Genomic DNA, 22,123 nt, shown 5'->3' with positions numbered 1-22,123 from the left:
TCCCACAACTGCCGACTGCTGAACAAAAACAAGGTCACGTGGAAGCATGCCGTGCTTTGAAAGATTTTTTCTGTTTCCTCGAATGAAAAGAGACATGAAAGGAAAGCGTTTTGCTGATGTTGCTGAGGTGAAGGAAAAAACAACGGAGGCACTTTCAAGCATCTCAAAAGATGAATTTAGACAATGTTTTGAAAAATGGAATAAAAGACTAGACAAGTGTATTAGTGTAAGTGGAGAGTACTTCGAAGGGGATTGAAGGTTTGTGCTTAAAATTTGTATAAATAAGTTTAAAAAAAATAAGTTCGGTTTCTTTTTGGTACCCCCTCGTATTCTAAGGCAAAGTTGAAAAGGGGTGGTGATAAAGCATCTCCTTGTTTTAGACCATTCTGGATGGCAAATTTATCAGACAAATGTTTACACATATGGATTTCACTATAAGTTTCATGTAAACACATTTTAATCAACCTAACTAGTTTCATGGGTATCCCAAACTCTACCAGAATATTGTACAATACTTCCCTCCTAACCGAATCATGGGCTTTCTTGAAGTCTACAAATAGTTGATGCACTGTCTCGTTGTACTCCCAATTTTTCTCCAATATCTGATGAATGCAAAAGATCTGAACTGTAGTTGATCTGTTATGTTGAAACCCACATGTATGGACTTAATGTTGAGAGAACAATATTGGATAAAATTTTGTAGTGATATCAACCGATAATTACTACAGTCTGTTTTATCACCCTCCTTGTGCACTGGTACAATAATAGATTCCTTCCACTGATTGTGCAATTTTTCCTTATGCCAAATTGAAGTACTAATTGGCTTATGGATCTTATCACGTAATATTTTGCCTCCTGCTTGAATAGGTTCTACCAGAATTTGATCACTACCTGGCTATTTATATCTTTTCAATTTTGCAATAGCAATGTCAACTTCAAAAGGGCTAGGATCAGGTGTGAACAGCTCAGCTGTGTGCATTCCTATCTGCCTAACATCAATGACCTTACGTACATTCAATTACTGACAGAAGTAGTTCTTCCACCTATCAAAATATTGTGGGAATCATCAAGCAGATCACTTTTCGCCTCCCTACTTTGGTATTGAAATCTCCTAGCAAAATTTTCATAGGGTACTTTGGGAATTTATCAAATACATGTTCTAGTTTTTCATATAACCTTTCCTTTATGTCATCAATTTTATCTTCTGTTTGGGCATGAACATTCATAATGATGATATTACACCAGCAACCTTTTAGGATTATGTATGATATCCTATCACTAACGACCTCTACCATCTTAACTGCTTATATGATTCTCTTATGTATGAAAAAACCTGTATGTAATTCATGATTTTCATTCCCCTTTCCATAGAAAAATGTATATTCATCTGCTAGTGCGATGCCACCTCCGTCCCATCTGACCTCCTGTACTTCTGCTAAATCTAACATATTTCAAGATTTCTTCTGCCACTGCCCTGAGCAAACCTGCCCTATACATACTTCTATAATTCCACATGCCAAATCTCATGTATATTTTCTTTAGCTTAGGTCGTTTATCCAAGGAATCCGTCCAGGTCTGAGGCATCTTGAGAATTTTCGTGACAAGTTTATTTTTTACAGTGAGGAGTTGTTAGCCCCACGCCCAACCTCCAAGCTGGAGGACAATCCCTTGTCGGCTGCTCATGACTGCTTATTATTCAATATATTCACAGCTTCCTTCCATACCTGGAGGGCGTTTCCTCCATCCACAACCCGAGGATGTACATGCTATAGTGAAAAGGACTGACCTACCGCCACAGAAAAAAAATCACATGTGGAAAGATCAGGTGACCTGGCTGGCCATATGATGTCCCCATATCTGGAGATAACATGGTTAGGAAACAGGTTATTCACAACTGCCATGGAAACTTGTGCAGTGTGGCACGTAGCCCCATCTTGCTAGAAAAAAACGTTTCTTCCTTGACTAGAAGACGAGTAAATGCAGGAGCTAAGAAGCTCCCCAACATGTGAATGTAACATGGTCCAGTCGCAGTTACAGCCCTTTCCCACTCATCTTCAAAGAACTACGGGCCAATAATTCCAAACGAAGATATCGCGCACCATACTGTGACTTTGGAACTGTGAAGTGGTCCCTCATAAATTTCTTTGGGGTTTGTGGCTGACCAATAGAGGAAATTGTGCATGTTAACAAACCCTGATACATGGAAATGAGCTTCATCACTCATCAGAAGTTGTTAACGACATCTTGGTTTTGATTAGTTAATTGCAAAAAAGTCTGGCAGAAATCAATTCTGTTTTCATAGTTGTGTTCGTGTAGTGCATGACTAATTTGAATTTTATAGGGGTGGAAGTGGAGACCTTTGTGCAAAATCCATCAAACGCTGGCTTCGGACAGGCCGAGTGATGTAGCATGGTGATGCACAGAACAGCGTGGACTTCGTTCAATGACTTCTCTCACTGCCACTATACTCTCGGGTGTATGTCCTGTTTTTACCCTACCACCTTTCTTCTTTAGTGTAGAAATGTGCCTCAAAGTTCTGAACCCAGGTCTTGATGGCATGGGCAGATGGAAGAGCACGACTGCAATGAATACCAAATTCTCTTCGAAATTCACACTGAGCAATCACGAAACTGTCACCATTTTTGTAAAATGCTTTAACAAAAGCACATTGTGCTCCAGTCCACATCTCCATTGCAACTAAAACACTTTGAAGTGAGAAACTTGCAGCACCTGAAGATGACCCATTTGAGGTCGAAACAAAGTGCATGCTATATAAATAAATAAACAATGAAGTATTGTTGTGCTGACCATAAAATTACGTAAGTTCAATTTATATTGGCATTTCATGCGTGTTGCAATGGCTTCTCCAAATACAACTCCCTACTGGGTTGGTTATTACAAACTAAGATCCACATGACACAAAAATACATTCTGCATTTACGACAGTAATATACGTATACAGAACTGCATTAGTAAAGCAACAAGATGTTTAAGTATGATATTAAAAATATCTTGTTTCAAATTTAGTTGTAATTATCTTAAGAAGCTGTTTTTAAATCACTCAGTCTATAAACATAATTTCTTCAGAAATTTACATTACATTTACATAATGTTGTACAACATTATGTAAATTGGTTGCCTGGATATGTTTTATAAATTACACTGCATACACAAACATTAGAGAATATATACCGTGGAACAGTGATAGCATGGCAGGAGACTCCGAGAATGCTGAAGACAGTTGTAACAGTGTGTCCCATAAAAATCAGGCAGAAGCACTGATGCAAAGGGCTTCTCAACGGCCAGGATATCTCCTGCAATAAGCAGGGGAGACAAGTATAAATTTGAATTGAAATCAACAGTAAATCAGAATTTGATTTGTTTCATTCTGGTCCGCCACACTAACAATATCATGAAAAGTTAAACAGTTCCGTCCAGTGTGACTGGTGTCACACTGGACGGAACCATTTAACTTTTCATGAGTAAACCAGAATTTCAAACACATTCAGCTTCTGAAAGAGAAAGTTATTTTTACATAAAATTATAGAAGCTGTATATTAGTGATAACTCAACAGTATACAGTGACTAAGCTATAGGGTGGATGAGCGGGGCAGGGCAGAGGTTTTGGTCTCCAGCACGCAGATTGATTGTAAGGCCCATCGAGACTACTCAGTGGGTGCCAGGGGGCTGTTTCAAGGTACATAAAGCAATTGGAGCATGAGGCTGACCACTCACCTCCATTTAGTGCCCAGGTTACAAAAGCTTTCAACTATACATCTGCCCCACAAGTCTTCATGCTATGGGGCTTCAGCACAGGGAAAATTTAAACATGTCAGCAAGCACTGGAATATAGGAAACATAAACAACATTTCTGTCAGAAACCCTGAAGGAACTAGACTGCTTCAAAGACCTAGGCGTGGATAATATTAAAATGAATCTTAAAGATGCAGGGTGGGAAGGTGTGGACTGGATTCCTCTAGCTCAGGATAGGGACCTCTGGTAGGCTCTTCTGAACATAGTAATGAACCATCAGGTTCCATAGAAGACAGGGAATTTCTTGAGCAACTAAGTGATTACTACTAGGTGGTTCAAATATGACCGCGACTGATTTAAAAAAAAAAAAATTGCCAAACACTTACTTGCACATGTCAGTCTTCAACGTACTCCCTTCCGGAGTCAACACATTTTTTTCAACTTTCTGGAAGCATCCTGATGCCCCCAAAAAAAAGATTTGTGGTTGGAGGCGAATCCACTCCCGAACAGTCTGGATTACGGCGTCGTCCACAAACCACATGCCTTGCAAGTCTGATTTGAGCCCTCTGAACAGGTAGAAATCACTTGGGGCCAAATCAGGACTGTACAGCGGATGTGTCAGAAGGTTCCATTTCAATTTCCGAAGGATTTCCATTCTTGTTTTGGCCGTATGGGGGCATACATTGTCTTGAAGGAAGGCTATGCACTTTCCACCTGTCTTCCGCTTGGATCGGATCTTACTCCAAGTTCCTTCACAGTGATGTGCCTATTCTCATGAATAAACACGTCTGCATGATCAATGTTCGGCTCAGTGATGTATGTTCGCGGCCAACGATCATGCAGTTCATTCTCCACGCGCTCTCTGCCCTCTCTGAAGCACTTACACCACTCAAACACATGGGTCCGTGAGAGACACTCTTCCCCATACTGTTGTTGGAGTCTGTGGTGAATTTCAGTGGACTGGACGTTTTCTCCAACGAGGAATTTGATCACAATGTGTTGTTCCACGCTCCGCGGTACCTTCTGTTCTCTCATCACTCTAGCAACTTCCAGACAGGACTGAAGAGGTTCTAACCCTAACAGGAGGGAGGGTGGAGGTTGTGGCTTCACTCTCTCAAGGTTGCACAGCTGCTGCGCAGTACAGCTTGTTTACAAAAAATCAGTCCTGGTCATATTTGAACCGCCTTGTACATTCTGAAGGACTCAGCTCGAAGGAATTGGTCATGAACATAATGACATCTCCTACAAGGACCTGTGTGAAGCTCGTTCTGCTATTTATGTATAAAGACGGTATAGCCTTCACTGAATCTTTGTATTTTGCTGATAACTATACACATACAAAAGTAAAGTTGTCCCTGTGCTTAACTAATTAAGCACTATGCCATGAAGACTTATGGGGGAGTGGATGTATGGACTATACACACAGGAAAATAAAAAAAAATCTTAATTGTAATATTAGTTTATTAAATTTATAAAGTAAACCAGAGTTAACAACATGCCATCCAGTAAAGATAATCAAATACACTGAGATTTATAATAAGTAAGGAAACACAGATACCAAACAATTTTAAAGTTGAAAAGATTCACAAGAAATTACCCACTGTAAAAAGAAGTAAAGCTATCCCTGTAACAGGCTATGGAGGCCCATGGGTTTGTGAGACACTGAGGGTCCCACATTATCTAGACAATCGGCTTACTGATGGTGGTAAGGATGTTAGCCTTATGCGCCAGCTGCCCTTTACCCCCCTCCCCCAGGAAGATTCCTGGTACTCATTTCTGTTAGAGGCTGAGTCGATCACAGGGCCATAATGTGCCTGGAAGGATTAGGTCAATTGAAAAAATCCAAATCATCAGGACTCAAATCTGCAACCTTCCGGCTTGTAGCATAGTGTCTTGACCAACTACATTACCGTGTGCCCCTTTACCCATTGTAAGGTAAGGTATACAGTTCAAATGAGTAAGGACACTACTATCATATCTATCCATCCTTTGCATACATTACAGAAAAAAAAATATTCAAATATTACATACTGTAATTGTCTCTCTTCCTGCCCCATTAAAAATAAACTCATGATCATCTTAAAATATTTAACTGATATTTTTAGAATGCTGTAACAGCTATATGAGCTGTTTGCTGAAACACTGGCCTCACCTGGCTGAATATCCCTTGTTGCTGCAATGTACCGTCCCATATCTGGCATAAATTTCAGTTCTACACAATCTGAAGCACACAGAATTTCATGATTCTTGTTGTAGCTGCAGGTTGGCAGTGGTGGTTGCCTAATCTGACTATAGCATGATACTTCAGTTGGTTTGGAATTTGCTAAATGCTGCACTAGAGTCCTTAGTTCTACTCCAATGGCTTGTTTTTTCTCCTCCGTCAAACCTGAAGCTGAAGGAAGCCATTTTTGTGCATCCTGGAAGACAAAAGCTATTGAATATATACCTGGAAAACCCATCATAATTTAACGTCGATTTCATACCTTTAAAATTCTTTCAGTTTGTTTAAACTATACTATCAGTATCTAATACATTCATACTTACATATAGACTCTCCACAGCACTTTCTATCCTCCCCAAGGCTTGAAAACACTTTCCTTGTCTTTCAAACAATTTATACAATAATTTTTGGGGGTAATTGTATTTCATGGCATGTCTAATATCATTAAGACAAGCTTCATGATTACCCATTGAAAAAAAGACTGCAGATCTATTTGCAAATGCTAGAGCCAATGCATTTTCTGTGCAATCATTCTCATTTTCTCCTAACTGTGTTTGTAGCTCCTGATTGGATATATTCCAGGTACCTGGAAATGGTGCAGTAGCAATGCTCTGTGTATATAACATTAATGCAGCTCTGTCATCCTTCATCTGGAATGATTTGTTTCCTGAATTTCTCAGGTTTAAAGACCTTTTAAAGGATTTGTCACTTTCTCTAACAAATCTTTTATGTGTCACAATCAAATTATGTTCTTTCAAAAGTTGCATTGCAATTTCAACACGATCTGAATCATTTGTTTGCTTTGCAAATAATTCAGACACACTCTCTACTCTGCGTTTAACTCGGAGACAATTACACAGATGTTCAAACGTCTCATCTACTGCCACTGTTTCCATTTTTTATCCTGTAGCTTTCACATCATTCTTAAAATTTTTGGTTAGATACAATGGTTCCTTCCATAAGCAAGTTCACTGTGCATGTCATTTGCCATACACTTTTCTGCTAAATGCTGATATATTTTATTATGTAATACGTTACAATCATCAAAAGTGCTACCTTCTCACTCTTGTCAGCAATCCATGTCCTCCCATTCCACCACTTCCTTATTTATCTACCATCCATTCATCTAGCAACCTATACCACCCATGCACATCACTTCACCCACAGAACGTCCACAGTGCTGGCAATTATGCACAATAAAGCTCCCTCCTACAGTAGAAATTGATCTTCACAACATTCAGAACACCATACCAGTATCTACGTAATTATCGATAATGCCGTCTAGTTCCGAATCTGCCACAAAAGCGTGTATAGCGCTGTAGGTATCGGTTGTTTGCGATTGTTGCGTGAAGGTATTTTGCGAACAACTGTAATAATTAAGATTTGGGAAAATGTGTGCTGTTTCATGTGTTTTTGAGTGTGACGTCGTCTCTTCTTTCGTCAGTGTTGGATGTTTATTTCGTCACTAGTTAAGGTAAAAATAAATTTTAGCGTCTGCCAATAGCGACAGCTCGTTCACTATGGTTTCTTGACAATGCCAATTATAGGTGAAATCAGGAGGCATTAGTGTAAGCCATTCATAGGCTAGAGCTTTGACATTTACTACCTTGAGCAATATGATTTTATAGCAACGTTATGATTATTGTTGTATTCATTCAGATTAGGCAAGTAAGCATAATATTGCATCCTCTTCCTCCCCCTCATCAATTTCGCGTTTTCGTATTGGTGATGTAATAGGTGCCTTGCGGCGGAGGGGGAGGAGGAGGGGGCGAGGCAAGCTAGCATATGACCGCAACCATTTTAAGGGGGGGGGGTCACAATTGAAAGGAGGAAATACACCAAAATTAAAATAATTTAAAAAGTTCGTTTCAGAATACCTTAGTGTGGTCAGTAAATGCAGTCGTAAATTGCTTATAACATAATAACATAAGTTTGTAAGCAAATTTTGTGGCCGCCCCCCATGGAAAAAAAGAAAAAAAAAGTACCCATGATTTAGAAGTGGCCTGGGTGTCAAGATATAAAATTAATTTAATAATCATGGCTGTACAGTGCCATGCCACTTCTTTCCTGTGTAGAAGTAATGACATTTCCCAAATATATTTATTTACCTCATAATGTATATTAGCTGAAAGACTTGTCCTATATCATTGTATCATGATCTACAGGATTAATAAAATGAATTAAATAATTAATTAAAAACTGCATTTTAAAATCACTCTGATGCATCCAGTGGATTTCTTGCCTAGATAAGGAACTTCTAGCTTCTCAAGAAGGGTGGGCTCTGCTTCATGGAATTCATTAATGCTGGCTGAGCAACTGCTAGCTTCTTAAGGACTGATGCATTTATTTAATTAAATAATAAATTAAACACTCCCCTAGTAAACCAGATTTGAAATAACAAGTCAGTTGTAGTGGGCTGGCAAGGTTGCAAGGTTTCATACTTGTGTTTTCTAGAAATTTAATACCTTACTGGGGTAACAAGATATAAATATTCTGTATAGTATATAAGCTGCAGAAAATATCAAAACTTACATGAATTTAATGTATAAGAATATTCATTGTAAACTGTTACTTACTTGAAGTTTCAAGAATTGTTTTAACAATTTTTGTTGCTTTTTCCACTGTATTTTTAAATGTAAAAATTTAAGACAGAAACAGATTTTATAAAATATCAGTAAAAGTATGCATAACTTATTCCTGGCAAATTTGCAATTACTAGCTACTTGAAAAGCCAAGACATTTTGAAGTTGTGTGATTGATTTTACAATTTCTGTTGTTTTTTTTTCCAGGTTAAAGTTTTTCCTATTATGGCTGTCTAAGTGAAATTAATATCCCTTGCCCCAGGTGGGGTAAGGGGAGTGAGAAGGCAACTTGCTATGCCAACTGCTGGAGGTTGAATGTACTGAGGGAACTGTACCTGAAGGAGGATTGTTTCAGCTGTGATCTAAGAAGAAGCATTGTATATTAAAAGTGTGTAGAAGATTGTTGGTGTATGAAATCATATCAAACATCACCTGGCCGAAGAGATTATCAGCAGAAATCGTCAAATTTTTTAAAGTGTTTAATGCGCTGGATTTTGATTTGATGGCATGTGAAAGACTGATTTTTGCAGGGGTGCCTATACCAATGCACAAACCCCAATTTGTATAGCTTTGTACATAGAAGTCAATAGAGGATTATTTATATTCTATTTTTCTATATAAATGTCTGTTTTGTAGTATATACAGGTGGCAAGAAAGGAAAAGAATTTCATTTGTTCCTTTAACATGGAACTTCTCTCAATTTATTACACCTGTAGTCAGATAGTAACATGAAATTAGTTATGACAATTCCAGATGCCAAATACTTCCTACACATGCTTAATAGTATGTCCATCTGTTATCATGGAAGCTAAGTTTGATAGGTGCTGTGAAGGGAACCCCTGCTCTACCTGTGACAGATGAAAATTAACAAAGGACTAACACATACATGAGTTTTTCACAGACAGCATCCATCTCTTGGAAGCTAATTCAGAAGATAAGTTAACAGAATATAAGAAAAATCTCAACATTTAGTTTGAAGCAGAAACATTGCACAACACTTGGCAATATATACAAGGCATGATTTGCGGCACTAGCTGTTTGAGGAAGACTCCTGTGGTGAATGTGTGTTAACAGACCAAGGCCTAATTGAAAACACATTTCTCAAAATCGCATTGGTTGGCTTACTTGGTTGGAAAGAAAAGAGAAGAAATGAATGGGATTGAACGTGAGTGTGTTGTGGGAAGATGTACCTCACTGCAACATGGAGGCCAATTGGCCGCAGTTGCTACCATGAGGGCAGGACAGCCCCTCCTGGCAGCATACATGCGATGGCTTTGTGGTACATGTGGGCGTGCAACTGATTCCTCAGGACACACGGCACTGCATCTAGCAGCATCATGTGGCCATGGAGCTGTTGTCCGGTGGTTGATTCGACATGCAGATGCCAGTATTGATGTTCGTGATATAGAGTCTGGTTATACTGCTCTTCACCGCAGCATTTTTTATGGCCAGATTCATGTAGCAGCTGATCTAATAAAGGTTAGTGGCACTAATGACATATTAATCATGGGATTAAGAGCAGATTGAATTCAGGAAATATATGTACTTACTCGTTTGAAATTCTTTTATCTTCAAAGACTGCTTGCCTTATGTTGAAATTGGGGTCTCACTTGAAGGGAAGAATATGTTTTTGGTAGTGAGGAAGTAGATCTCAAGTCAGAAAACCATTATGAAGGGTTTAAGTTGACTGTAAATGTTTATACTGTCATATTAGATGGTTTTTGGATTGGATTTATTGACACCTTATGCACTGTACTCAGATCTAGAGCCAATTACAGTACTAACACTATTTCAACACTTTACAGTTCTCTGTTACACCCACTAGTGCCCTCAGTTTTCACTAGTCATATCCTGGCAATATATTCATAACAGTCTTAATGTAACTTCAGATCACACAGGAAGTTTTCTTTGCACAGCCTAATTCCTTTCATGCCACTATTCTGCCAACTCTGGAGACCCCCTCAATTCTGTGCTGCAGCTGCCAACTCCAGAACTCAACTCAATTATAATTCTAGCCTCAGGGCATCTCCAGCAGAGAAAACTCTTCATGTATTGTTGCGTGTTGATTCATTGCTGCAGAGATGTGTTTACTGCACCATAGCATAGCAGCACGTGTTGCAGACAGCAGAAAATGTCGCTCGTAACACCTCTGTTGTGTGACACGTTCCTGTGCTGCATGTGTATGGGTCATTACCTAGTAATGGCTGTTTCTGTGCCTCCACTTGCTTTGAGCAAATACACCACAGTACCAACCAGACATTATTTCTGACCTGAGGTTGGGTTTCTGTGCTTGTAATTTTCACTGTGTAAGGACTAGATTAAGCCTTTAATACCATTTGAAAGATTAAAATGGGTATATGCATGGGTCAAAATTGACAAAACAGATTGCTCTCTTCTGGGATGTGATGCAGTATAATCAGGTAGATCATTACTGACATTTTGGAGAAATATATTGTCTCCATCACCAGGGTAGAAGATTGTCTCTGAAATGTTGGTACCCAGTGATACTTCTGAGAAGATGATAATCTTTGTAGTAATCACTGTAAAAATCTCATATTTCACCAAAACGACAGCATTTAGTTTACCCCTTCTTACCAGTCACTACAAATATAGTTCATTTGAAGTACAGCGCTGAGACATTAGAGAGACGAATAACAGAGGAATGATGGAGCAAACATAATGTGGAGTTTCACAACTTGTACTCTTCACTTAATAATGTTGGGGTAATTAAATGAAGAAGGGATGAGACAGATGGGACATATAACACATGGCAGAAATGTGAAATGCATGCAAGTTTGGATTTGAAGTGATGTAGGAAAGAGGTCAGTAGAATACATGGTAAGGTTATATTAAAACAGATCATATAAATGTGGACTATGAAGATATGAACTGACTGAAGTACTTCGGATAGAATTAAATGTGGGGCTATTATGAACGTTGTGATGAATCTTAAGGTTCCATAAAAGCAAGGAATTTCTTCATCACAGAAGATTGTGCAAAATACAAGTATTTAATTGGTTGCATAATGAACAGCCTTAATAAAAGATGTATGTTTTATTGGAAGGACTGGCGACTAGAGTATGGGCTGGACAAGTGAGGAGTTCAGGTTCAATCCTCAGCAGAGATAACAGATTTTTCTACAGTGTCCACACATACTCTAGGGTTCACCTAACCTCCAACCCACTGGATACAAAGGGCTCTTTCCCCAGGGTTAACGAAGCCAGGGTGTGAAGCTGACCACACACTTCATGTAGTACCACGATTAAGATGTGGAGCTATACCTCCACTCCCCCCATATGTCTTCATGACATGGTGCTAAAGCACAGGGACAACTTTACCTTTACTGTGTTCATTACATTAGTGAAATCAGCCAAGTGCAAGACTTTCTCTTCTGTTCAGCTGAGCCATGGCCTTGATATTTCAGAATGTCACTTTCATGTGAGAGAGGTTTGGATGGTGTACCTGAAACCAGTGACCTTGACAGTTATGACATCATATCCATAAAATACTGCTAGTAAACATGCAGCTGGCCCACAATAAACAGCTCATATTGTATGAAGAATATATATTGCATGGAGAGCCTTTAATTTACTGCTGATATAATAATGACAAAGTATTATTTTTATCTAATTATCTTGTATGAAAAATCCCTCACATATCTGTGGTATCAGGTTATTATCTCTGTTATAAAGGTAAAGTGAAGCCACTGAATGATCAGGGAAGATGGCCATGAATTTTAAATATGTAGGAATTTGGAGGGTGACCATCATGGCCTATTTCAAGATACTATCTTGGTTTTCATGTGGCGTGACCTAGGAAAGCCATGAATAATCTCAGTCACAGAACAGATACTGCCAGAATACAGATCTAGGTTCCAACTACACTATTTTACTTCATCCCAACACACTTTATCAATTTAGTGGCATTAATTAAAACAGAAAATAAACAGTTTGCACTGCAGCCCACTGGGAAGGCCTGGATTCACTGGGTGTAGCCCATATGACATCTACATTGGACAGTGTGGCTTTTGGACAAGTTTCAGCACTTTGGTTTTGTTCTGCCTGTCATCATTCTTTGAATGCCCAATTTGTTCTCTTTATGATTTTCAGTACAGTTCTCATTTGGTGCTTTGCATTGTACTTTGCTGGACTCTACAGTAAAGGACCTCAGTTGTAGTTGGGGAATATTCATAGTTCTTAGCAAAAATTTAAGACCAAAAATATACAAAATGTTCAAAAATGAGTGCACACATTTTAAACAGTTTTATTGAGATAATAAACAGAACATAAAGAGCACAGTTTATGCCATGTGACAGCAGAACTTTCAGAGTTTTACATACGATACTTGTTCTATCAAACCCATGTGAACATGCACATGCATCAGTTTCAGGGCATTTGAATACCATATAGCACACAAAAGGGAAACATGATTTGTATGTCCAAGTATGCAACACTGCTCATTGCCAAAAAGTGTAATTAACATGGGAATAAAAATACATAACAATTTACCTTTCAGACTCAAAATAATAGAAAATTTTAAAGTTTTTAAAAATAAATTAGAAATTTATTTATTACAAAACTGGTTTTATTCTCTACAAGAGTTTTTTGGTAAAAACAATAGATGGTAGTTTGGTAACTCAAGTTAGTCTTGATGTAATGTGGGAGTATATAGATGGTCTTTTGTCTCTTACCTTCTCTAAATGTGTGATGCTTTGTTTTACATGGCTGACTTGTGTTTTTGGTTGTTTAAGTATATTTATTGCTTTTTATTGAATTGCTGGGTGTTGTCATCCATGGTTGATAAGCAACAGCAAGGGATTGTATTATTTATTGTTTTGTATATTGTGTTGTACATTTTTAAGAGTTGTTGACATGTATTGTGTGGCTGTTTTTTTTTTTTACTGACTTGTCAAATTGTGCCTATGTAACAGTTATGGAAGTTAAATAAATAAATAAATTATTATTACTTTATTTTTTATTGTGAGCAACAGTGGGAGCTCAGGTCAAAGTGTGGTGAAATGGAGCGAGATAGGGAAAAAAAAATTCTGATTAGCTGTTTCATGTGGTGAAACCTACTGTGCCTTAGCTCTGTGTATTTTCTCAACAAAAATAGTTAAAATATGTGCATTTATGCTTGGACACACTATAGAGTGGCTGAAATATGAAACTTAAGAAGTTTTATGTAAATATGACTTAACGTCCATTATTTATTGTCCGTCAATATTGCAGCACTTGTTTATTCACTACTTAATTTTAATTTTAGAGTAACATTATACACTTAGACACTACCTGTTTCAGCCCCAAATGGAAGTACAAAGTAAACAAACATAACATAATAATAATACCAAACAAATAGAAACCAACATTAATCTAGGGATCTTATAAATTACAGATGGCAGTCATAACTGAAAAGTAGGCTACGAACGTGAAGGGCCAGCTGCCGAAACAAAACACCCTATACAGAAATACATTTATGAACAATGGATGACACCACGTGTGAGGTGAAGCAAAATGCACCAAAATGACATGGGTATAATAGAAACTTTAAAGGATTTTATCTGGTTTTACCTTGAAAAGAGGACTACAGCGTGTGATTTTAACATGGGCTAAGACAGTGTAGCAGTTTCAACATAATTTAATAAAATATTTGTAACATATCAAGACACCTGAAGATGGCCATTTGGAGCCAAAACATGTGGTGTCAGAGCGTATAATGTTAAACTAAAATTAAAATTAAGTAGTGAATAAACAAGTGTTGCAATAGTGACGGACAATAAATAATGGACGTTAAGTTGAACAATTGGAATGAGATGCTGAAATACAGAATCGTAAATATGACTGTTGAACTGAACAGTTTTATCCTTTTAGTAAATAACTGATAGACTCAAATTGTCGATGAAATTACATAGTTTATTAAGAACTTGTTTGGAGATTCCTCTGCATGCTTTACAGATGGGAGCAAGTACGACAGTGAGAGATCATGATGGACTGACTCCAGTAGATCATGCTATGAAGGATCGTCCACCAGTTGTTGAATTTAATGCCCGCAACCCCTGTGAAGTTTATGTATGGGGAACGAACAGTAATTACAGCCTAGGCACTGGGAATGAACAAAGTCGCTCACAACCAGAGCTACTGGATGCCTTCAGAAAGCAGGGGATTAGTATCAAACAGGTAAATGGAGTTCATTCACTGTTCAGTGTGACTGGCTCTAGAGCCAATGTACATCTTCTTGTCTTATATCATTGTTAAATGATACAGCTCGATATATTAATGACCAAATGATTAGGAATGCTAGCATTTTCTTTTCAGTTTGTTGTTCACTGGCCCCCCAGTAATCATTTTGTTGTCTATATAGGTGGCAATGCACAAGTTCCACTCCGTATTTGTGACCCATGATGGAAGAGTGTTTTCGTGTGGCCATGGGCAGGGTGGAAGACTGGGTCTGAGTTCAGAAGTAGCTACTCTCACACCTCATGCAGTGCGCCTGCAGAGCCCTGGCAGTCACAGTCCTGACGGACCTGCTGTTTCGTGCACCATGGCCTGCGTAGGACGGGATCACACTGTCTTTCTCATGGAGAATGGGACAGTAGGTCTTACAGACTGTTATTGAGGAACATGCTTCACAGTAATGTAGTGCTGATGGGATGAGTACTATTGTCTCTGGCAAGAATTAAACCCCAGCTGTCCAGTTTATAGCCCTTCAGTTTACTGATTAAGTTATTGTAGCTCAAAATATTCTTCCCTTTGTTTAGTTCCAGCCAATAAAACATTGGAAATGTTATATTGCTTTCAGGTATGGTCATGTGGTCTCAACTCACATCATCAGTTGGGTCACTCACCACCCCCTGCAAGCCTCTTGTTACCTCGCCAGTTGACACCACGCTCTGTACATGCTGCTGGAGATTCAGTTCTTGGAATCTGTGCTTCTCGTTTCCACACTGTTATTTGGGGCCATCGAGCTGTGCTCACCTGTGGTCTGAATGCAGGGCAGCTGGGTCATTCAAAGGGCCCTAGCTCTACCATAATTTTACCCAGACAAGTTAGTCCAGCATCCTCTACTGCTCTGTTACAGAACACTATAGTTGTGTGGAAAGGAAGAACATAACATAAATTGTTGAAGGAATTTATATGAGTTTATAAGCAGAAAGTGAGATTCTTTGTGTCTAATGATATTTAATTCATATCTCAGCCAGAAATTATTGTCCTGACTGCTGTAGTTCAAGGGTTTCTTTAGTCTCTCCAGACACAAGTTTGGATATGTCTCAAAGAAGACATGAATACAATTTAAAAATTCCTTCAAAACTTCAACATTTCTATTATGTAGCTTCCATGGGCCTGAGAACTAACAAGGGGAAATGGTTATATTCCAATTGAAATTACTTATATTTTTTTAAATGCATTTTTAATGCAGTTCTGTATATTTAGTCTTCCTTGGTGTTCATTCATTGATGATACAAATCGTGTAGTAGAATTAATATAATTTATTTCATCATCATGTCTTTAAATGTGCAATTCCACTTATTTCAATTTTGTGTAATAGGTTGAACCTCTTCTGCTATAAGTCTTTATTTCATTTTTGTCGTATGACTTATTATTTAAATCTTGAATGTGTATTATGTAGGCCTATGTTTGTTGAAAAATGCTCTATGTAATATTAGTAGATCTATATTTTTTGCCATGTTCAGATCTTCTGTATGTGAATTGTTCTTCATTCTTGAGAAAATTTATAAAATTCAATTCGAACTTTATATAAGGTATTGGTTTGTGGACCAGTATATACCAAGTCAAAATTCACCTTCAGAACATTTATTACAGACTCACAGCATGAAAGTTTATTGTGATATGTTTTGTAGTTTTTAAAATATGTCACAGACACTTGCATACTCCCCAGTATGCTTCCTTCCTGGTGCAACAAAAGGCTACTCTGAGCTTAGGTTGTGAGTGAACATGAAGTGTGTTAAGATAGTCGTCTTCTGGGTTTTGGCGCCGTGTATTCTTCATAGTCATCGCCATGAAAACCTCAAAACTTACATGAAGTGTGTTGTTGGTACAGGTGTCTGCACTCAGTCATAAGGGTGGACAGATACTACAAGTGGCAGCTAGTGATGGCGCTACTGTTGTGGCTGTAGAACGAGGCATAGCAGCAGGGGGAACCACTACTGCCCTGGGTGCTGATATCTATCTGCTGCACAAGTTTGAGTGCCAAAAAATTGCAACCAGGTATTACGATGTTTGTATCACAGGATGTTCATAATGTGCACTCTTTACATAGTCTTATCAGGATGATTAATTCAAGAAGACCAAAGTGAATGAGATGTGCAAAAAACATATGAGAAGAAACTTTTTCATTTAAAAATTCTTAATTTGTGTTGGTTCCACTTACATTGATTACACTTCCAGCTGTGAACAAAAAAATAAATTTGTAAGTGAAATTTCAGGCCTGCGCCCTAGCTCAAGCGGTAGTTACTGACTTCCCACCATGGCGGCCCGGGTTCGATCCCAGGTCTGGTAAAGTGGGATTTGTGGTGGACAAAGTGGCGCTGGAGCAGGTTTTCTCTGAGTACTTCGGTTTCCCCTGCCAATCTTCATTCCTTACCAGTTGCTCCACACTCACCCTCACCTATCATCTGAGGCTGGTACAATAAGCCAAAAGTGGCCGCAGTACAGGGGACTTAGTCTCACCCCCAGTAGCAATAAAAAAAAAGTGAAAATTCAAGAAACTTGTAAATGGCTTAAAAATACTTCATATAAGTAAATGCTTTTTTTACTTTCTTGTCTAAGCTAATTTATTTTATTGTTCAGTGGACATTCTGCTGTACTGAAATCTGGTGGCCTCAGTACTTTAACCTGCAAACATTAAACATGTGTATTTGCATTCAAGAGAATGTTGGGAACTGAAAAAATTAAAACTATGATTGTGTTTTCCAGACAAGTAGGTGTAGTACAGCTGGCTGTTGTTGGAGGACATCTTGATACAACGATGCTGGATCGAGATCAACAGGGCAATGCTGAAAGTAGGGAGGAAGAACAACAGCTTCGAGTGTTGATATTGGACAACAGAGGTGAACTCTTCCTATGGCAGAACAGTGCCATCCAACAGCTTACAAGGTGTGCTTACCTCTATTAATTCACAGTCCACAGTGAGCAGATGAGAGTTTTGAAATGTTTCAAACAAAGGTAGCAGAGGAAAATGAAATGTATATTTTATGTCCAGTATACTTTTTCTGTAAGTCTTACAATTTTTGAGTTAATTAAAAAGGGGAGTGAATACACCAACATTTTTAAATCTATATATTTCTTACTTGTCTTTATATGAACACAAAGGCCACTGATTAAAATGAGGTGAGCACTGTGGTAAGCAGAGCTTCAGCATGTACATCATTATCCATTAAAACCTAAATATTATGTCTTTTGTGTATCTATCTAGCTGTTATGTGCAAAAAGGAGGTGACAGTCATAGAGACCATTGAACAGCAGGGTAGATGATCTTGGATTATGAGACTATACTTCAGAATTTCTTCAGCCTTTAGATCTTTTATAACTAACAGTATTTAGTACTTCACAGCCAGCCAATACTGGTTAGACTTCTGTCTCTGTAAACTTGTTGCACATTGACCTGTGGAAACAAATGTGAACAAACCTGCACAGGTGTACATTTTCACTGGGGAGACCTCTGGTGTTGACTGCAGTGGCTGCTCAGACTCGTGGGCAGCTGCTCCTGATCACTCAAGATGGTGAGGCATTTCAGGGGGAAGTCAAGGTTCAACGACCAAGTGCAAAGCTGACAACAGTGCAGATCAAGCGTGTTCCTCACATCCACCGAGCTGTTGCTGTTACATCTGACCCTAAAGGAAGGAATTTTGCTATTATACAGGTCAGAACTTCATTATGATTATCCATGAATCATGGCTTGTACCACTGAAATTTATTTTAACAAGTTATTATTTTGAATATAATGTAACAGTCATGGTCATGGTCATTTTTGAGATTTGAGGTTCTCACAGTGGTGAGTGTTAAGATTACACTCTTCTTGGATGTGATTGCATGTAATTTGGTAGATAGGTATGGACATTTTGCAGGAACCTGCTGCTTCTTTCTTCAGACACCCAGAAGTATACATCTTAATTTTACCGGGGTTCGGTATAATTTCACACATCATCTGCCATGAAAGAGGTGAAAAAGAAGCCTTCAGAAATCTGGGAATAATTTTCGCTATACTAGCGATTGGTCTCCTAGGATTTGTAGTATGGGCACACCACATATTTACAGTAGGAATAGATGTTGACACACGGGCCTACTTCACATCAGCAACCATAATCATCGCAGTACCAACCGGAATCAAAATTTTTAGCTGGCTGGCAACAGTGTATGGGTCACAACTATATAGAGCAACATGTTTATGATCATTGGGCTTCGTATTCCTATTCACCATAGGGGGCTTAACAGGAGTAGTACTGGCAAATTCATCAATTGACATCATCCTCCACGATACTTATTACGTTGTAGCCCACTTCCACTATGTGTTATCAATGGGAGCAGTATTTGCAATCATAGCTGGTTTTATTCAATAATACCTATCTATCAGACTGCATGGTGTCATAACCCAGAAGACCATGATCTTAATGGTCACTCGTAATTACTTGTTATGCTGTAGTATGTGTGTACATGCCAACAAGGTTACATAACAGGTGGTTATTTAACCCTTTGACTGCCAAGCCATACCATTGAACTACTTGCTAGAAATGTCAAGGGTGCTTGAGAAAAAAATGCAGCTGTACAGAAAGATCCACAGTACTTTCATAAATGACCTTCAAATGACCACAGATATGGTTCTATCGGAAAGTTCCAGGACTAGGTCAGAAAAAGAAATTCTGGCATAACTCACTTAATTTTGGCTGCCATCTCCTTCAAAACAGTCTCTTTGGGAACATACACTGGATCCCATCATTTTTTCTATGCTTCAGAAGCACCGTGGAAGTCATTTTCCTTAATGCTGTCAAGTACCGTTTGCAATTCCCTTTGGGTGTCAGGCACTATTTCAAACCGTCCCTTCAGTTTCATTTTCAATTTGGGAAACAGAGATGTCAAAGAGGGGCAATTCTGGTGAGTAGGGAAGATGGTGAATGCTAACCATGTTGTTGTAAGTCACAAACTCTGTGGTTTTCAGGGACATGTGGGTGGGCATGTTGTCATGATGAAGGAGCCAGTTGTGGTTGCACCAAAGTTCCAGTCTGTTTCATCGCAATCTTCGCTCAAGCATCTCAAAATGTCACAGTAAAAGTCAGAGTTGACCATAGTGTTAGCAGGAACAAATATGTGGCAAACAATCCCCTTCATGTTGGAAAAAAAACAATGAGCATGCTCTTTGTTGAACTCTGGATCTGCTTGCCCTTGGTGATTGTGGGATCTTCCACTGTTCTGATTGTTGCTTTCTGTCTGGATCATAACCATAAATCCAACTTTCATCACCCATTATTATTCTCAAGGTAAAAGTTGGGTCCTTGTTAGCCTTCTCTGTAGCTCAAGACACATGTTTACACGCAGCTGCTTTTGATCATTTGTCAAGAATCGGGGAACAGTCTTCACGGCAATGGGTGCATGTTCAAATTCTCCGTTAAGATCGCCTGGCAAACTCCATAACTTATCCCAACGGTGTCTGCAAGCACATGGATTGTTCAGCGATGGTCTACGTGGATGAGTTCTCAAATTTTTTCAACATTTTCTGTAATTTTGCTGGTGCTTGGTCACCCTGAATGTTCATCATCTTCAACCAACACTTGACTGGCCTTAAAATGTGAATGCCATTCAGAAACTGCTGTCTGGCTTAAAGAATGTTCTCCAAAAGCCTCACGAAGAATTTCAAGAGTTTTGGTAGCAGATTAAATGAGCTTAACTCAAAACTTGATGCAGACATGTTCCTCAATTTTGCCATCCATCACAGACAAAACAAAACAAAACAAAACAAAACAAAACACGAAGTTGAAAAGACACTCATTTAAGAACAATGCGTGTTCACAGTGCAGTGTCACATGGCAAGCTGATGCAATAGGCTTGCGGAAGAGTGACCTTGGCCTCCCTCTCATCTTCTTTCACTGAGGCAGTTACAACAATAGCAGTCTGGGAACTTTACAATACCACCTCATGTAGACACAGTAAAGGTCTGTTATTTCCTCTAAACATTGGTATGTCACACACGATGCCATGTCTTGTACTTATTGATTTGTGTTAAGACAGTCATTTTGGCTGTGACGGTTTTAAAGCAACCCTAGCTGATCTCTGCTTGTGATATGCAGAAGATTAAAATCAATGCATCATTTAAATAAAAAGGGTGTGTTTGTGGTTCTAGGCTCATCCAATAGCTTGTCTGCTTGAAGTGCCACAGATGGAAACATCAGACATGAAACAGCACCTAAACAGTCTGCTACAAGAAGCTAGTGAAGATGATTGTATTCATGATATTGTGTTTCAGGTAACAGTCAACATTTATTGCTTTGTCTCCCTCTGCTGATTTTTAATAAATAAAAGAATCTTGTTAATCGCTTATTTTTCTAATTTAAATATTACTTCTGTATGTAATAATATGAATGCCGTCGTGAATGCAACAATTTTTTTGGTTGTAGTTCTTTGTCTTTTCTTCCTCCACACTACATGTTTCGTCCATAACTGGCCATCATCAGGTGTATTTTTCACTACGTAGCTGTCACACTGCACACAATTCAAAATCTAAAACACCAGCCTGTCAGTTTTGTTTAAAATCTCGCCAACATATGCTCGTCAATTTGATTTTAGAACTCCAATTCAAAATTTAAAGTTTTAAACACCAGGGACACCTGCTCTGTGTTTACATGTGCTGCAGCGGCTATTTCTTGTTTTCAGCACCGTTCACATATTATTCTGTGCAGGCTCCCTGTGTGTGTGTGTGTGTCGCTGCTCATCTTTAATATGTGAGCAAACATACAAGCTACAAGCCGGAAGGTCGTGGGTTAAAGTCCTGATGAGGTCATTGGATTTTTTTCAGTTGACCTAATCCTTCCAGCCACACTAGGCCCTGGGGTTTACTAACAGATATGAGTACCAGGAATTAATTAAATTTTCCTGGGGAGTAAAGCGCAGCTGGCGTGTAAGGCTGACAACCTTACCGCCATCTTTGAGTGGATTGTCTAGATAGTGTGGGACCCTCATCTCACAACCCTATGGGCCTTCACGGCCTGGTACAGGGATAGCATTACTTTTACTTTTTACTTTTATTAAAATACTTGGCATAAAAATACAATAAATTAGATTATATATAAACAAAAGTTATAGTATACAACAAGAATAAAATTCTTCGAGTGATGCTTTACATCATCAAGTCAGTCGTTGGTTTTTGTGATTTTGTTGTGTTCCCACAGACATATTTGAATATTCTATATTTTGTGTATATATAATAAACTGTTTTGGAGGCTCGTGATGCGGATGTAATAATATTAATGTTAATTATTTAGTCAGTGCCTCCCTACAGAATGGACAGTACTTTGTAAGATGAGGCACCGACTAAATACTTAATGTTAATATTACTACATCCA

General features: G+C 38.5%; 2 protein-coding genes across 2 annotated transcripts in view; one reads left to right on the top strand and one right to left on the bottom strand.

The window, feature by feature from the left end:
* LOC111875564 (SET and MYND domain-containing protein 4) overlaps nucleotides 1-7,142 on the bottom strand; it is a 17,010-nt gene extending 9,868 nt beyond the window's left edge. Inside the window, exons 1-3 of the mRNA XM_023871907.2 lie at nucleotides 6,298-7,142; nucleotides 5,906-6,170; nucleotides 3,193-3,314 (exon numbers count right to left, since the gene is read on the bottom strand). Of these exons, the coding sequence (XP_023727675.1) occupies nucleotides 3,193-3,314; nucleotides 5,906-6,170; nucleotides 6,298-6,870 (960 nt within the window). The 5' untranslated portion in view covers nucleotides 6,871-7,142. The remainder of the gene's footprint in view (nucleotides 1-3,192; nucleotides 3,315-5,905; nucleotides 6,171-6,297) is intronic.
* A 150-nt stretch (nucleotides 7,143-7,292) lies between these two features.
* The window catches only part of LOC111875563 (inhibitor of Bruton tyrosine kinase), a 32,411-nt gene continuing 17,580 nt past the window's right edge, over nucleotides 7,293-22,123 (top strand). The window contains exons 1-9 of the mRNA XM_023871906.1: nucleotides 7,293-7,448; nucleotides 8,764-10,035; nucleotides 14,508-14,729; nucleotides 14,914-15,144; nucleotides 15,352-15,597; nucleotides 16,612-16,778; nucleotides 17,487-17,666; nucleotides 18,207-18,432; nucleotides 20,905-21,027. Of these exons, the coding sequence (XP_023727674.1) occupies nucleotides 9,706-10,035; nucleotides 14,508-14,729; nucleotides 14,914-15,144; nucleotides 15,352-15,597; nucleotides 16,612-16,778; nucleotides 17,487-17,666; nucleotides 18,207-18,432; nucleotides 20,905-21,027 (1,725 nt within the window). The 5' untranslated portion in view covers nucleotides 7,293-7,448; nucleotides 8,764-9,705. The remainder of the gene's footprint in view (nucleotides 7,449-8,763; nucleotides 10,036-14,507; nucleotides 14,730-14,913; nucleotides 15,145-15,351; nucleotides 15,598-16,611; nucleotides 16,779-17,486; nucleotides 17,667-18,206; nucleotides 18,433-20,904; nucleotides 21,028-22,123) is intronic.

This window comes from Cryptotermes secundus, unplaced genomic scaffold (genome assembly GCF_002891405.2).
Source record: "Cryptotermes secundus unplaced genomic scaffold, Csec_1.0 scaffold1251, whole genome shotgun sequence".
Classification (NCBI taxonomy): Eukaryota; Metazoa; Arthropoda; class Insecta; order Blattodea; family Kalotermitidae; genus Cryptotermes; species Cryptotermes secundus.
Note: the sequence above shows the minus strand (reverse complement) of the source record. Positions and strands in the feature narration are given on the sequence as shown.